This window comes from Nuphar pumila, chromosome 14 (genome assembly GCF_984573655.1).
Source record: "Nuphar pumila chromosome 14, dmNupPumi1.hap1.1, whole genome shotgun sequence".
Classification (NCBI taxonomy): domain Eukaryota; kingdom Viridiplantae; phylum Streptophyta; class Magnoliopsida; order Nymphaeales; family Nymphaeaceae; genus Nuphar; species Nuphar pumila.
In genome coordinates, this window is record NC_143262.1 from 73,735,670 (window position 1) to 73,753,273 (window position 17,604).

The following is a 17,604-nucleotide window of genomic DNA, read 5'->3' on the forward strand; positions in this document are numbered from 1 at the left end:
TCGAGAGACCTCGAGAACTTTATTTACCAGACGGAGCAGTATCTTGATGTTGCTAGGATAGAGGAAGATGCAGATAGGTTGTGCAACGCAACAACGTACTTTGCGAATGAAGCGACTCTTTGTTGGAGACGTCACTTAGGTGATGTTCGACGTGGGCTAATCGCAGTAGTCTCATGGGAGGACCTTAAGAAAGACTTATGTGATTTCTTTTTGCCCAAGAATGAACAAAAATTGGCCCGCAATAGGTTGCTGGCATTGAAGTAGACAGGGTCAGTTCATGACTATGTCGAGGCATTCTCCTTGATAATGTTGGACATCGAGGACATGGTGATGCAAATCGGTTGTTCTACTTCAGCCATGGATTGCAGGGGTGGGCAACCACAGAACTCATTCGGCATGATCCTACTATTAGACAGGGCCAATATCGTGCATTTGTATTTGTATTTAAGTTTGGATCCGGATCCAGATCCAAAGTACTTGTAACATGTCGAGCCAATATTGGGGCATACTTGTGAATACTTGTAACCTATTAGAGTTACTTGTAAAGTACCATGTATTAGGTTTTGTTTTATAAACTAAAGGAAGAGATCACGATTTTTCTAATTGGAAAAACGTGAGCAGTTGCAGCCCCATTATCTTTCTTCTATGTAGTTTCTTGTTCATCGTTCTAGAGAATTCTGACATGGTATCAGAGCAGCTTTGATCCGAGGGCTGAAGGTTTTTCCAACAGGTATGTCTCTCAGAGATCTTATTCCCCTCCTTATTTCTTTTCTACTTGTTCACTATTCTGCGTCTTCCCCTTTCTAAATATCCTCTTTTATTCCCCATCTGCTATTTCTTTCTCCAGATTACTCCATTCTGATTTGCGTTAAATTTATTCCCTAATCTTCATTTCTCTGAAACTAGATTGGGTTTGTTTTTCAAACCAGTTTCACGGTAACCATTATCTCCCTCAAACCAGTTGGGTCTGGGACAAACCTGTTTCACAATCCACGATTCCTTTGTTTCCTGAAACTGATTTGGGTTTACGTAAAATCAGTTTCACGAAAACCTTTTCTTTCAGTTTCACGATTCCATATCGAGTTTAGATTTGCTTGTCTTCCCTAATCCTCGATTTATGTTGCTGCTTACTTGCATTCGTTACTGCTGTGTGCAATCATAAAAAAAATAAATTTGAAATCAAATTACATTTGTACAGCAGGCCTGTGATTTCTCATTCACGATGAGTACTCGAGCTTTCTCCTGTAAAAAAAAAGAGACGAGTCTTATTGTATTGCATCGTGATTGCACACGCCAAAAATTTTATTCATGGATTCTTTTTCTCAGTCATTTCTCTCATCTAATTTTCTTGGTCAACTTATTTCTGAAAAACTTACCAATTCGAATTTCCTAATCTGGAAAAGACAAATTCTTCCCTTTATTAAAAGTCAAGGTCTCTCTGGACATCTCACTGGATCAATCCCAGCCCCTTCAGAATTTATTAAACAACTAAGGATGGAAATGAGGCTGGTTCTATACAACAAATTCCAAATCCCCAGTACGAGATTTGGATGAAGCGTGATCAGGCTGCAGTTGCTTTTATTATCTCTACTATCTCTCAAGAAGTATTGGTGGGGATTCCAAACGAATGCTCAGCAAAAGAATTGTGGGACACATTAGTGAAGACGTACTCTCAGATATCAGAGGCTAGAATTTTCTTTTTTCAGCGTGAATTTCAACTTCTAACTAAGGGCTCCATGTCTGTCATGGAGTATTTGAACAAGGTTAAGACTATCAGTGACCAACTTGTCGTTGTAGGGTATGAAGTGACAGATAAAGACAACGTCAGGCAAACCTTGAATGGATTGGGACTGGAATTTCATGAATTTCATATTCTCTCGACTTCACTGCTATGCCTACCGGATCTACCATCATTTGAGGACTTGCAAGCAAAATTACTTCAATATGAGATGACTCTGAAAGGGATGTTAGATGAAACTGGTGGACAGGTTCTTGCTACTGGTGTTTCCTTTAGTCAGGGACGTGGTGATAATAATTTTGGTGGCGGCAGAGGACGAGGACGAGGACGAGGACGAGGTACTCCAGGAGGGCGTGGGCTATTGCCTACCCCGAATGCTTCACCTCTTTATAATATGAAAAACGTACCCACATGTTATATTTGCAACAAGCGAGGCCATATAAAAGTCAATTGTTGGCACAATCCGCAGAACAAAGGAAAGTTTTGAGAGCTCGTCAGGACGCAAGGATAATTCTTCAAAGTTTGGTGGAGATGTGAAAGAGCTTCTCTTGGCAACGTTGTCTGAACTTGATCTGAAACACGACGATAAAGGAGTATGGTATATTGATTCTGGAGCAGCTACTCATGTCACAGGTAATGCGGGTAAATTCTCTACTTTAACTCCCTATTTTGAAAAAAGTAGCATAGTCACTGAAGATGGGTCACACCATCCCATCACACACATTGGAAATGTTTTCATTCCCTTGCCTAAATCTCCACTTCATCTTTTCAATGTTCTTCATGCCCCAGATATTACAAAAAATATTGTTTCCGTTTCTAAGCTTGTTGATCATACCAATTCTTCAGTTGAATTTGCAATCTTCTGTTTATGTCAAGGATCTACAAACGAATGAGACATTCGCTAGAGGGGAACGCCGGAGAAATATGTATGTCTTCCAGGAGGATCCTTCTACTTGTGTTCGACCTACCTTGAAGTCCTCTCCTCAGTCTATGTCGTCAAAGAATGTTCATGTGTTCAATTTGCAATCTTCGAATAAATGTAATAAGCCTGATTTTTGGCATTCACGTCTTGGTCATTGTGGTCAAGTCTTTGTTGAGCGATTAGTATCCGATGGTCTTATTCCTGAATCTATCTTGATTCCTAGTTCAGTTAATAAAATGTGTTCAAGTTGTCAAATGTGTAAGAGTCATGTTCTTCCTTTTCATTCAATAAATGAGAGAGCTTCAAGGCCTTTTGAAATCATCTGTTCTGATGTGTGGGGACCAGCCCCTAATCCCTCTAACTCTGACAACAAATATTATGTTATCTTCATCGATAATTTCTCTCGTTTCACTTGGATATATTTCATGAAGAATAAATTAGAAGTTTTCTCTATTTTTCGTTGCTTTCATGCATTTGTCAAAACTCATTTTCTTGTAATATTTTACATTTCCAATGTGATGGTGGGGGAGAATACTCCTCTAGGGATTTTATCAATTATCTCAAAGATAGTGGGATAAATCGGAGAGTATCTTGTCCGCATACGCCCCAACAGAATGGAGTTGCAGAACGGAAACACCGTCACATTGTGGAGAGCGCTATGAGCATGATGCACGGAAGTCGTACTCCCATAGGACTCTGGACAGAGGCCTTTCACTCTGTTGTTTACATTATTAATCGCCTACCCATGAAGCTTTTAAAAAATAAATCCCCTTATTTCGTCTTGTTTGGGAAACATCCTGATTATGATGAACTAAAAAATTTTGGATGCACGTGTTATGTTCATATTGACTCTTCTCTGCGAAATAAGTTTCAAGTTAAGGCATCAAAGTGCAAATTTGTTGGATATGCAGATCATCACAAAGGGTACAGGTGTTATGATCCTGACAGCAGACGAATCAAGATATCTAGGAATGTAGTTTTTTATGAAAGTGATTTTGGAGATGGAGAACATGTTTCTGCCCAAACCAATATGAGTGCGCTATTTTATGATCCATGGCTCAGTGCAGAGCTTTTTCATGAAACAAACAATCAGTGTTCTTCCTCCTGTAATCAAGGAATATCCTGTCAAGAAGGAAACAGTGGCATACAGGAACTTGAAATAGAACATCCTCCAGAGATAAACAAGTTTGCTAGACAAGTTTATAGGAGAAGAGAAAGGGACTCACTCTTGACTACAGATGGTATTGAACAAGAAGCTCATACGCTTCATTCATCCAATGACGTTACTTATCCAGTATCTAATACAGTAGCACTTCCAAAGTAGCACTTCCAACCAGGCGATCTGAAAGAGCTCGGCATCCCATTGAAAGATGGGTCAGTTATGAGAATTTTACCATGGAATTTCAGTTATTTTTATCACAGATTGAGAAAGAGACTGAGCCTAGACATTTTCATCAAGTCATTAACTCCAAAAAATGGATTCAAGCCATGAATGAAGAGATGGAAGCCTTGTACCAGTGTCAAACATGGACAGTTGTTCCTCGACCCTCAGATAAAAATGTTGTTGGGTCACGATGGGTCTACAAAATCAAATACAAACCGGATGGGAGTGTTGAACGATACAAAGCTCGTATCGTAGCAAGTCAGCTAGACGTGAAGAATGCTTTCCTTCATGGGCACGACTATGATGAAACTTTTAGTCCAGTTGTGAAAATGGGCACAATCCTTATAGTTCTTTCATTGGTTGTAGATTATGGTTGGAGAATAAGTCAGCTAGACGTGAAGAATGCTTTCCTTCATGGGGATTTGAAGGAAGAAGTATACATGGAACAACCGCCAGGATATACAAAAGGAGATTCAAAGGAATATGTATGCAAACTAAATCGAGCACTCTATGGACTGAAATAAGCGTCTCGATCTTGGTTTGAGAGCTTCTCCCTAGAAATTCAAAGACATGGTTTTTATCGATCACAATTGGACCATTCTCTCTTTATTCTTCAAGGTAAGGAGTTTACTACCTTCTTGTTGATATATGTTGATGATATAATTATTACAGGAAACAGTGAGAACCATGTTCAAGAAACTAAGGATCTTCTGAGTCAAAGGTTCAAAATGAAAGACCTTGGAAATCTTCGGTACTTTCTTGGAGTAGAGGTAGATAATCAAGAAAATAAACTTACTTTGACTCAACATAAATACACTCTGGATCTGTTAGAAAAGGGTGGGATGAAAGATTGCAAGCCTCTTGCTACTCCTAGTGTAATTAACCAGAAACTAAGTGTACGAGACGAAAACTTGTAGCATGATCCCACCAAATATCGGAGTCTAGTGGGAATGCTTCAATATCTCACATTTACCAGGCCTGATATCACATATTCAGTCAATCAAGTTTCTCAATTCATGCATGAGCCAAGGACGGGGCACATGGATGCAGTAAAAAGGATACTGCGGTACTTGAAGAGTACTATTGGAGATGGACTTTTGTATACCAAAAGCAAATTCGTGAATAATGCTCATGACATCATTACTTATTCAGATGCAGACTGGGCCGGAGATCCTGATGATCGAAAGTCAGTTTCAGGATATGGGGTTTTCATTGGTGTCAATCTTGTTTCCTGGAGTAGTAAATAACAGAAGGCAGTGGCTAGATCTAGCACGGAAGCCGAATACAGGGCGATGGCTGCTGCTACGGCAGAAGTAACATGGACTAGACATTTGTTAACAGAATTAAAGGAACTGATTGCTAGTTGCTTCCTTCTTTGTGACAACCAAAGTGCTATTCAAATATCTCTTAATCTTATTCATCAAAGCAAGACCAAACACATTGAGATTGATCAGCATTTTATCAGGCAAAAGATTGAAGAGAAAGAGATTGAGCCTCATTATGTTAGAACGGAAGACCAAGTGGTTGATTTGTTCACTAAGGGACTCACAAAGTGTCGTTTTTGGTTCCTAAAGAGCAAGTTGTCCATGATTCGAAATCATGCACAACTTGAGGGGGGACTGTTAGACAGGGCCAATATCGTGCATTTGTATTTGTATTTAAGTTTGGATCTGGATCCGAATCCAAACTACTTGTAACATGTCTAGCCAATATTGGGGCATACTTGTAAATACTTGTAACCTATTAGAGTTACTTGTAAAGTACCATGTATTAGGTTTTGTTTTATAAACTAAAGGAAGAGATCACAATTTTTCCAATTAGAAAAACGTGAGCAGTTGCATCCCCATTATCTTTCTTCTCTGCAGTTTCTTGTTCACCGTTCTAGAGAATTCTGACACCTACCTAGATCTAGATGAGCATGTGCTCGGCAGATCTGGTGCAGGTAGGATCCATATGGTTTTGGATCTTGGATCCAAATCTAGATCCAAAATCCATCCATGTCCATTTTAAAACTTTAAAATCAATCTTTAAATAGGATGAGGTAGAGTTCTATCTGGGATAGAACTCTACTCCATAGGGCTTTCCACAGGGGGCAACACCCTTTGAAATATTCCTTTGGATATTAATAATAATATAATTAATAATTTAGAAGATAAGAGTAGAGTTCTACATGAAGTAGAACTTTACCCATAAGAAGGCTCTAGAGGGGACGTCACCCCCTTCTAGACCCATTAAACACAATATAAAAAGGGACTAGGCTCTCCCTCTCTCTAGAATTCATATTCTAGAGAGAGAGAGTGAGAGAGAGAAAAAACACTAGAAGCAAAAATCGTGTAGAGAGAAGGAAAAGAAAAGAAAAAAAGAAAATAGTTTTTTTCTAAACATCCATTGATTTCCCATCTTTTTCCGATCTTCGATTCAAGGTACGGATTTCTCTCTAAGTTCTCACAAGAAGGAATACGTATAAATCGATTTGGACATAGGTTTTGGGGAAAATTTTGCTCCATGTGCAATTATGTATATATTGTATTGCAAAATTTATTTCTGAAAATTATTGGTTTTTCAAATTATATTACATTGTTAAATTGTGAGGGTCAGGACCCGAAATTGTTTTTGCATGTTGATTTACAAAATGATTCTTGTGTAAAGAATTTGAAATTAATTTAAAATGGTAAAAAAGATCAAACAGTGAGGGAAAATTTTGCTCCATGTGCCGGAGATCCTGATTTCAAAATTTTGTATATACATGTATTGTTGATTTTACACACACACATACATATATATATATATATAATTTTATTTTCTTGCTTGACGATTTCCCTTGATCATGCCAATATTGTCGATTTTCTCATGTTTATGCAAACCTGGATATATATGTATATACAAATATACTTCAGGTTGGTCGATTTCTATAAACCTGAATATACTGTTTCAGACTTAACGAGTTAGTAAACCTGATTTGGTTCAGATCTGCTGAGTAAATATATGCACTGATTTGGATCAGATCTGTCAAGTTCGTTCTCATATCATTTTGATTCAAATTTGTTTGGTTGCATGCTTATGTATTTGAATACAGGTGTTGTTTTGGTTCAGATATGTCAAGTGCGTGTTTATGCATGTAAATATTTTATTTTGATTCAGATCTGTCCAGTTATATATGCTCATGCATCTGAATGCATTTTGATTTATATTAGTCAAATTACATGCTCATGCATCTACATATAATTATATGTTCAGTTTTATTGATTTTATACTCATGTATATACGCAGCCAGAATGTGACAGAGGCTGTTATATGCATATTTTTGGGTCTGGCTGACCCATGTACATGATTTTAATCATGTACATGGATCTGCCAGCATGTTGTACACGTTGGTACTGGTCTGGAAGACCCAAGTACATGAGTACAATCATGTATATGGATCAGCCATGGAGTTATCCAAGTGCGTACAAGTCTGGCCGACCCATGTATATGATTGAGAACATGTACATGGATCAGCCAGTGTCTTGCATGCATGTGTATTTTGGACTGACCGACCCATGTACATGTTTGTGAACATGTATACGGATTAGCCAGCAGGCTGGTACATGTTTGATTGTTGTCTGGCTAACCCATGTACATGATTATGATCATGTACATGGATCAGCCAGCATGCTGAAAATATGTATTTTTTCAGCTTAGCCCACCCATATACATGATTTTGATTATGTATATGGAACAACCCCAGTTGTTAGCAAGCCAATCAAACCAGAAGAGGTAAATTTTTTGCATAGCTGATTGACTACATGAAATTGGTCATGTACATGTTTAAGATTGATATATGTATTCCCTTTGAGATAATACATAAACTTGATCTTGATTTGATCAGTTTGCAATTGTGTATGTCATATGCATGAACCTGAAATTTATTTGACACAACTATGATCATATACAAGTTTGGTTGATTATGCATAGAATTGATCATGAATAGTGTCTTCTGCAAGCATCTATTTGCATGTGTATGTTTTTGGCTTAACGTGCATTCATATTTATGTATTCATATTTATGTGTTTTGAATGTGCACAATGTGGTGCATGTTCACTGAAATTTTGCAAGTTGCATAAATTATTTTTTAGATTGTGTTGGTGGTCAGATGTGAACCACTGCGGGCCATGTAGGTCAGGAACATGTGTTGCTCCAAATGTTGATTTTATTTATGCATTGCAAAATTTATTTCTGAAAATTATTGGTTTTTCAAATTATATTACATTGTTAAATTGTGAGGGTCAGGACCCGAAATTGTTTTTGCATGTTGATTTACAAAATGATTCTTGTGTAAAGAATTTGAAATTAATTTAAAATGGTAAAAAAAATCAAACAGTGTAATTAATCTCTTCCTCGATATCCCTTCCACAGTGTAAAAATCTTAGATGGCGGTCATGAGGGACCACGAGGATACAAAAACTCTATGTGCAATTATGCTCCTAAACCCGATATGATGGTTCATCTCTGAACCACGATTTTAGGAAGATTCAACCACTTTGCCTAGGGAGGGTGTTGACTCAGTTGTAGTTTTGGTACAACAAGAAAGTAACGTCAGTGAATGTTGATTTCCCTGATATCCTAGTATTAGATGTTGATTTCTAATATTCTGATAGATGATGTTGATTCATTATATCAATGGAGGAACGAGTGTGGAACCCAGTAATAAAATACAAATTATGTGTTAAGTTACAACTAGGAACCTAACTTGAACTTCAAGAATTTGTGTCCGGTTTCCGTATCTGCGGGTTTAAGAAAAAGAGAAAATTAAATGTGTGCATTTAATAGGGACATGCATGCAAAAACAACTTTGATAAATAACTTAATGAATCATGCATATTTTATTGTTCAACATTAGTTCATGCATTTTATGCATATTTGGCCTTACATAATATTTATTTCTGCATAATATTTGGTTTAAATGCTTGAATGATAAAGTGTTTGTGGTAAGTGATTGTTTGTAATATTCCTCTGAAATTTATGCAAGAATTTGTTTATGCTATTTCTTTTACTGTTTGGATTTTTAGAGGAATTCGTACAAAAGACTTTGATTATTACCCGTTTTTTTAAAACTGTTTTACAAGCATGGATGCTCAGTGATGTCCTGACTAGCTGGATGGAGACTACGAGATGTGTGACTGGTATTCTCGTTTCTGACAGAACAACTTGATTGGACAGTCGATTTTTATGTTCTTGAATTTTTTTGACTTTTTGATAAATTAATAAAGTTTGATTTATTTTCTGCAATTGATTCAATGGACGATATGGTTTGTGGTTTGGTATATTAAATTTGTGATGCCCTGGATCCTTGGGTGAGTTTCGACAATTGTTTTAAAAAAATATATATTCTACTAATTTTACGAGGGTCTGTTGGGGTCATTACAATCTACCTCTTGGTTATGAGATTCCTTCTGGAAAGGTTTTTCATCTTGAGAAAGCTTTATACAGTTAAAAACAAGTTCATAAAGCTTGGTATGACAGATTTAATAGTGTTATGTTAAAACTCGGATGTAACTCTCGCTACATTGATACTGTTTGTTTTGTTAAGTCTTCTAATACAGGTATCATTATTTTACTCCTTTGTGTAGAAGACATGATCATCGTTAGACAAGACAAACAAGGAGTTAACTATATTAAAAGTGTTCTTAGAGAAAATTTTGAAATGACAGATCTTGGATTCCTTAGATTTTTCTTTGGAATTGAAGTTATCTATTCTCCTCGAGGATATTTGTTTACTCAAACTAAGTTTGCCAATGAGATTACTTAGAGGTCAGGAATTTATGATGAAAGATAGTTGATACCCCAAAAGTGGTCAACGCAAAATGAAGATCAATTATGGAACACCTTTAAAGGACCTCAATCCTTACCATCAAATGATTGAAGTGTTATGATTCTGATTGAAAGAGAGATTCTAATGATCGTCATTCGACCTTTGGTTTTTGTGTCTTTTTAGGTGACTCTAATCTCATGGAAATAGAAGCAACAACAAAAATTATCCATGTCATCAACTAAAGTTCTATATCGAGCTATGGCTACTATGACTTCAAAAATTGTGTAGATAAATAGCCTACTTGCGGATATGGAGATTTGCTTAGTGTCACCCTCAAAGTTGTGTTGTAATAACAAAAGTGTAATTTACATCACTAGCAATCACATATTTCATGAAAGGACCAAACATATTGAGATAGAATGTCACTATGTTTGTGAAAAATACTTGAAGAAAACCATTACCTTGTCGTATGCTACATCAAAATATCAATTGGCTGACTTCTTCACCAACACACTCCCTTCTCGTTTTTACTTTCTCCTTAAATTTTCAGTGATATCACCATAAGTTTAAGGAAGAGTGTTAATGTATGTGAGTGTATACAGCACACACTTGTGTGTGTATATATATATTAATGTTTTTTGTCTAGAATGTATTTAGGGTATTTTATGTAGTCTTTCCTTTTATATTTTTTTATTTTTGTTTGCCCTTAAAGGCATTTTAATCATTAGGACTTCTAGTTGTCAGGAGCTAGCTATTTGGCTCCCATTATTTGTATACAAGTAGGGGACTTGTGTCCCTTGTTACTTATGCTTCTCTTAAGCATTTTCTAATTAATACAATGGCTTTTGTATTGTGCCTTTAATGGCTTTGTGAGTGTGCATTGCTTCATTACAGGGACACTGTCAACATTGTGTCATTAACTTTATCAATTTCCTTCTATGATCCTCATTGTTTATCTTTTTTTCACCTGCATTTTTTTTCTTTTAAAAGTATTTGGCGTTTTCCATTAAAGTGATTTAGAAGTTGTTTAAGAGTTTGCACTTGAGATGATATATATATAGAGAGAGAGAGATAGATATATAGATATATATATAGAATTGTCATATCGTACCAAGCATATTTGAATCCATGTGACAGAAATAGAAACTAATGTTACTGATATCGCTGATATTTTGAAAATATCACGATATGATCAGCATTTTCACCTAGGCTAATAATATTGGAAAAATATCACAATGTTGCCAAAATGAAAATATTGTGATATTATCACAATATTTTTGTAACTTTTTTAATTTTGTATATTTTAAGTGCAGTGAGAAATTACCTTTTATAGATAGAGATGACTGAAACACAAGGCATAACCATTATTGATAACACAGACTTCTAAGTCTCAGTTGCTGTCAACTGCATTGTGTGACAGAGCTATTATGCTGGTAGCCTTGATATAGATCCATCCTCAAACTCAGAAATGTCATCAATCTCTTTAGGTACATCTTACTGTACCAAAACAAAAGTTGCAAGTTGCAACAAGTGAATTTTTTTAGCAATCTTGATGCTAATACCTGAATTTCACCTTATTAATTTATGGGAGAAATTAACCACATAAAGCAAGAAATCAAAATGATTTAAACGCAAAAATAACAAAATATATTAATTTGTTTATTTAATAGGATCATAGCATAAAAGGAAAGGAGCTTTACCTTAACAGCCAATTCACTAATAGCCCAACAAGCATTATTTGCAACTGAAACTGTCTCTTTGAGCTCAGGAGTATTCTGTGACAAACCAAAAGGCAAAAACTGAGATTAAAGCCAATTCATCCAAACAAAGTGGTTAGACAAGTTCAGACGAAACAATGATTCTGTACCAACTGTTTAGCTGCAATATTAAGAAAATCAGACAGCCGAGGGTGCAGATGAGCTGGGCAAACCTGAGCCGTTGCCAGGATAGACATTAGCTTGCATGCAAGAAATGAAAAATAGAAGAAACGATAAACAAGTAAAAGCTTCACACTTTTGCAAGGTCACCAAGAAGTGCAAAAGCACTTTGCCGAATATCAGCAGCAGCATCTGCACAACATTGTAAGAGCAAATCCCTCAAATTGCTTTGTGAAACCTGCATGAATATACACAAGCATGAAACTTCTATTAGTCAGAATTGTTCTTTTGCCTAAATAACAAAGACAGATGAATAGATAAACATTCAGAATCACAATTGTAGCAGATCCATTACATTTTATGTAAGACAGGAAGGATAGCAAAGTACTATCAATCTATTAGGATTGGTATGATAGACTAATGCCAAGGGTTAAAACCATAAACCTTCTTATCAAGGCAAGGCCTTTAGAAAAAGTACACGTGCTTGAAATAGTAGTGGTCAAAACCCTCAGCAAAATGACGACTTGCACGATAGTATGTTCTTCAAGACATCAAACATCAGGTACACATTGAGCACTATGAACTCTTAATATTTAACGTGATGGCAGTGATGCACAATATAAGCACTAGTTTTCCTTTGGAAGGCTACCGAATCAAGATTAGCAAGAATTGGACCCATCTTTTACTTGGGCATCAACACTGGTGGTTATGTACCATGATACCAGACGGTGGTACACACATTTGTTTGCATAGATCTAGCCCCCAGATGGTAAATCTAACAGCACATGTGTTTAGCATGATGTATTTAGTATATTAGAAGGTTTTATCATGTTTAATACACCATAAGATTCCATTTTTGAGAAGGTGAAATTCAATGGCTCATAATTCATGAAAATAAGGGTGGTTAAAAAATGGTATAGAACATCATATCTGAGCCAACTTTAACACATGAAAATAATAAACAGAATATGCTAAACATGATTCAATGGTTAGATTTTTCTATTGGAGCTTAGATCTATGTAAATCAAGTGTGTAAGGTGTACCACTATAACCTATGGGTGGTACAGTACCACCATAGAAGCGCCTCTCTCTCTCTCTCTCTCTCTCTCTCTCTCTCTCTCTCTCTCTCTCTCTCTCTCTCTCTCTCTCTCTCTGGATGCAGCGTTGCCATTGATCGCACGTGATCAAATGGTGATGCTGCGTCTAAAATTTTTTTGTGCGCTATGGACTTTTAGTGGCAGTCTTGACCGCTGCTAAAAGTCTTTTTTTCGAACAAAAAGATGGACAGTGTTACACCGCATAATGGTTTGAAGGAAAACCAGTTCAAAGATACGGGTTTTCCTATATATCTATCTATCTATCTATCTATATATATATACATATAAAAGAAGTAATTATTTAAAGAATAAAATAATTGTTTTCAAAAAGAGAGCAATTTTAACTCCCCATCCTTTGTAAGTGGCACCACTACTATAAAACCCTCATTTTCAAAAAAAAAATCAGAGCCAGCTCGGACCCGGATCTGACCCAGACCTGCTAGGATTATCGGGGGTGAGGGCTTCTTTTAAACCCTCTTCTCCCCCTGTGCGCCGCACTTCCCCTCTGCCTCTGTGTTTCCCTCTCCACGCGGCAAAATAGGAAACCCTTCGGGGTTTCCCTGTTGGGCTCCTCCCCGATCCCCATTAAAGGCACGTCGAGGGGAGGGAGGGCTTCCATTGCATGCGCCTCACTCATCCTCTCTCGCTCCCGCCTCCCGGCGTGCGACCGAACCTCAGCACCGAAGACCTCGCATCCACTGCCTCTCGGGGGAGCCGATGTTGCCTCCTCCCTCTTGTACCGATCATCACTGTTGTCGCCATCGTCAGCGACCTCGAAGGTATGCACCCTCCTCCCTTCTCTCTGTGTGCGTCGGGAGGCCGACAGCCCCCTGTTGCGCCTCCCCTCTCCCTCTGTGTGTGTCGGGAGGACGACAGGAGGCCAACGACCCCCTGTCGCGCCTCCCCCCTCTCTCTGCATTTGCCGAGAGGCCGACGGCCCCCTGCCTCCCCTCCCCATCTCTCTCTCTCCCTTTCTGTTGCTGGCATGTAGGGGGCCCGCCCTTGTGTCTGCATATGTGTGTATGAGTGTACACAATGTGTGTGCAACCATGGTGTCCTGGAACTATTGAAACTTCCATATTACATGATGTACAAAACTAAGCTAAGGAAGCCAACTGAAAATTAGAATCTATGTTATATTTAAAAAATAATACATTAAATATGCATCATCCAAACAATATGAACATATACATATAGACATACCAGACTCTCAACTCCACTGCCAAGACCTTCCACAAGCCCTGAAAGCAAATCCAGGGAGCAAACGATAAATTCTTTATCATATTGAACTCCAGCTGCGACAGGATCAACCTGCAAATAGGGCTTCAAATCAAAACTGGAAAGAAAAAGGAACAGAAACAAGAAAAGAAGACCGCTTTTACAGTGAGAACAGACTCATTGTTTATATAAAATAAGAGAACAAATGAGAGACCCCTCAGCATATAATAAACTGCTTCTAAAACTAGCGTCCATATTAGGGATAAAGAAAGGACGCTAATATGCAAATAACTGATGCCATATAAAGAGAGGAACTTGTATTATATAAAGGATGATCTATCTCTGTCATAAGCACCAAAAACTGAAATATACCTTAGCAAGTAGTTGTGTTCGGATTAGGTAGATACACCTCTGAAAAACAGGTTCAGCAAACTGTGCAAAACCAGGACCTAATGCCTGAAGCACCCAAAAGGAGAAGGTAAGAAGCCAACAGAATACCAGGATAAGTGATGACAGGGAAATGTAAGTCATAGACCAAAGTAGCACGAAAGGAGCTGAAAATAAAAAAAAATAAAGGAAAGAAAACTTTTATTAAGATAATATCGGCAAAGTTCTTAACAATTCATGGTTAGTGAAAATTGTTTGCATATATAGCATATCAAGGATGATAAGTTGCAAAAATAAGATCTAAAGGCTCCATGTAATACAAGAAACACCTTTTGGTTCTAAAAGATAAAAAATAGGTAACCTACCAAGAGCTAACCAATCTCTTTCTTGACAGGTTAGTTCAAAAAAATTTTGTAGAGTATCAGGTATACTGTTCACTTCTTCAAGTACCATAACATACAGGAAAGCAGTAAAATGGCTACTTTCCTATTGTGACTTTATTTTCAAAGAAGCATACACAGAAGCAGTATGAAAGGGTTAAATAATATCTATGGATCAGTTTCAAAAGAATTGCAGACAATGAGATAGCAAAACTGCAAGGTATGAAATTAAAAAATTGTCAAAAACTCATATCTATATTTCAAGTACAACATAGCTAAAGAAGGCATACCTGTGCTATTGATGTAAAGCACTCGAGTAATGGAAATAGATCTCTATCTGAATTTGACAGCTGTTGCCACTTAGAAATCAGAGGTGGCATCAAAATTTCAAGATACTTCGGCTGAAGGGCCATTATAACTAGAATCAGTTAAAAGAAAAAAGAGGAATGGTGTTCGGATGATTGATTACAAAAGTGCATCACATAGAGACAGACCTGGTTCAGCTCTCCTCCGACTGCATCTGCCAGAGTACCAATTGCATCATATACAATTCGAATGTTCCTTCTCTGATAATTCAATCAAAATTTTGAAAATAAAAAAGATAATTATAGAATGAGAAAGAGATAGAGGAACAGCAGATCAGCAATCACACAAGATGGTCTCAAAATTAAAAATGAAAATATACACCTCAGCAAAGCAAATACCAAAAGACCTGATATTTCCCGAAGGCTAATAAAAGATGCTGCAAAATAATTTCCAAGCGAGGAGCCAACTCTTCTGCAGCCTCCTGTCAACTAACACAATCAAAATCTGGCTAGTAGGAGTAAAACCCATCAAACAATTATCAAGTGACGCATATAAACCTCTTCAAGTGTTGCAAAAGCAGAACAAGCAGCCTCCTGAACACGCTTATTTGTATCCAATATTCTTCTTAGCAGGCCCATAAGAACCTTATCAAATTGCTCATGACCCTTCTGGTGGCCAATACCCTATACAGTAAAAGCTAATAAGAACATGAACAAAAATAGCAAGAGAACATGGTTTTTAACAGGAAAAGATAAGGTTAGAAATGGGTATGCAAAATAATGGCAGAAAAATAGCATATACATAGTAGGATCATAAAATGCATCATACCACGGACTACTCCGAAGAAAACGAAAAAAAAAACAATAGAATTACAAATCCCACCTAAATAACAATGCATCATAGCACTCATACAGGTAATGATGTTAAGATGTTATATCAATAGTTTAAGATTTCATATTTGTATTACCTTCACATTGACATGACATCAATATCAATAGGATTTCAATAGGAAAATCCAGGAAATTTTGATGTTGCACTTAACTCTGCAGTGCAAGAAATTCATGACTATTATGTTTTGTTGAGTGACTGAACAAAGGTCGCTTTCTTTGCTGGCTTTACTGAATTACCAAAACAAGAAGGTTCCTTTTTCACCTCTTGAATTTTTTTAAAGAAAATAAATATTCTATTAAAAAGAAACAACATAAGTACAAAACGGGACATAGAAAACTGTAAACACGAGAAGGATGAGAACTTAAACGCATGAGCAACACCAGATCAGGTAACCTATCAAATCTAAGTTCTGCAGCTTTCTATCCATGGCTCATAAGAGGAGCATATCTAAATTGGGAGTGAATGGTGTGAATATTGCCAGCTTTATTTTTCAAAAAACCTTAGATTTTTATCTCTTTTCTAACCAAATAACCATTATTATTTTTATTACCAATTCTCACTCCTTCTAGGCCATGCTAGCCTGTTCAACTCGAGAAGAAAGAAAAGACAAAAGAAGTGCCAAGAGAACTTCTCATGTTGATGACACAAGAGGGACATGTTTGTTAGTGATCTCCTGTTCCAACTATGGATATAGTCAATTGCCTAAATTCTTTTGCCAAGCAACTGCTTCGAGTAACGTGCTACTCGGAAGTGGTTTATAGGGTTTTATTTATATAAGCTTTTCCATACTTTTAAAATGTTTCATTTTTTCCCTATACTGCATTTTGAAAGCCAATATACCTTACACTTTTGTAAAAAAAGTTATTTAGCATCTCTTGCAGTATTTTGTATATTTTTACTGAAGATGTCTAACATACAGACAAATTGTCAAGACTGATATTTGTAACTATGATGCATATATGCCTATGGTTGTATGGTCATGCTTTAGCTATACCGTGACTTGAATTCTTACTAGTAAACGTAGAAATAAATGTATGCCATATTGAAGATACTAAAAGTAATTCCTTATCAGCTATGACATTTGAAAAGGTGGGAGTTTACTTTTAAGGGACTATGAAGACTGATAACACCATTTAGATCATTCTTCCAACAGCCTGTCCGCAGCATTGGCATAACCAAATTACATGCTTAAAGGGCTTCCAGAAAGACAGGTATGATAATGATATCTAATTATCACATGCTTTTAATCTATGTCACAGGGATTCGGCTAGCAGGGTGCCGCACCCGCGTCGACGCGACTCGACGCGGGTGCGGCACCGGGTGCGGCACCGGGTGCGGTCAACCCGATCCTGGGTGCGTTGACCGCACCCAGGATCATTTAGGTCCTTTTTTTTATTTTTATTTTTAAATTTGCCCTATGAAATGGGCTGCGAATTTTTTTAAAAAAAAAATCTGCTGACAGCAGCTGTCTGTCAGGGCTGCGAATTTTGTTTTAAAAAAAAAATCTGCTGACAGCAGCTGTCAGCAGAAAAACCGGTGGGGAAACAGCGATTTTTTTTTAAAAAAAGTCTGCTGACAGCAGCTGTCAGCAGAAAAACCTGGGGGGAAACAGC

At 37.1% G+C, this 17,604-nt stretch overlaps 1 protein-coding gene across 1 annotated transcript in view; it reads right to left on the reverse strand.

Moving 5' to 3' along the window:
- Positions 1-17,604, reverse strand: part of LOC149816979 (transportin-1-like) — an 86,802-nt gene that overhangs the window by 26,179 nt on the left and 43,019 nt on the right. Inside the window, exons 15-23 of the mRNA XM_089987635.1 lie at positions 15,658-15,783; positions 15,507-15,581; positions 15,289-15,360; positions 15,085-15,195; positions 14,400-14,483; positions 14,013-14,120; positions 11,849-11,950; positions 11,703-11,765; positions 11,536-11,610 (exon numbers count right to left, since the gene is read on the reverse strand). Of these exons, the coding sequence (XP_089843761.1) occupies positions 11,536-11,610; positions 11,703-11,765; positions 11,849-11,950; positions 14,013-14,120; positions 14,400-14,483; positions 15,085-15,195; positions 15,289-15,360; positions 15,507-15,581; positions 15,658-15,783 (816 nt within the window). The remainder of the gene's footprint in view (positions 1-11,535; positions 11,611-11,702; positions 11,766-11,848; positions 11,951-14,012; positions 14,121-14,399; positions 14,484-15,084; positions 15,196-15,288; positions 15,361-15,506; positions 15,582-15,657; positions 15,784-17,604) is intronic.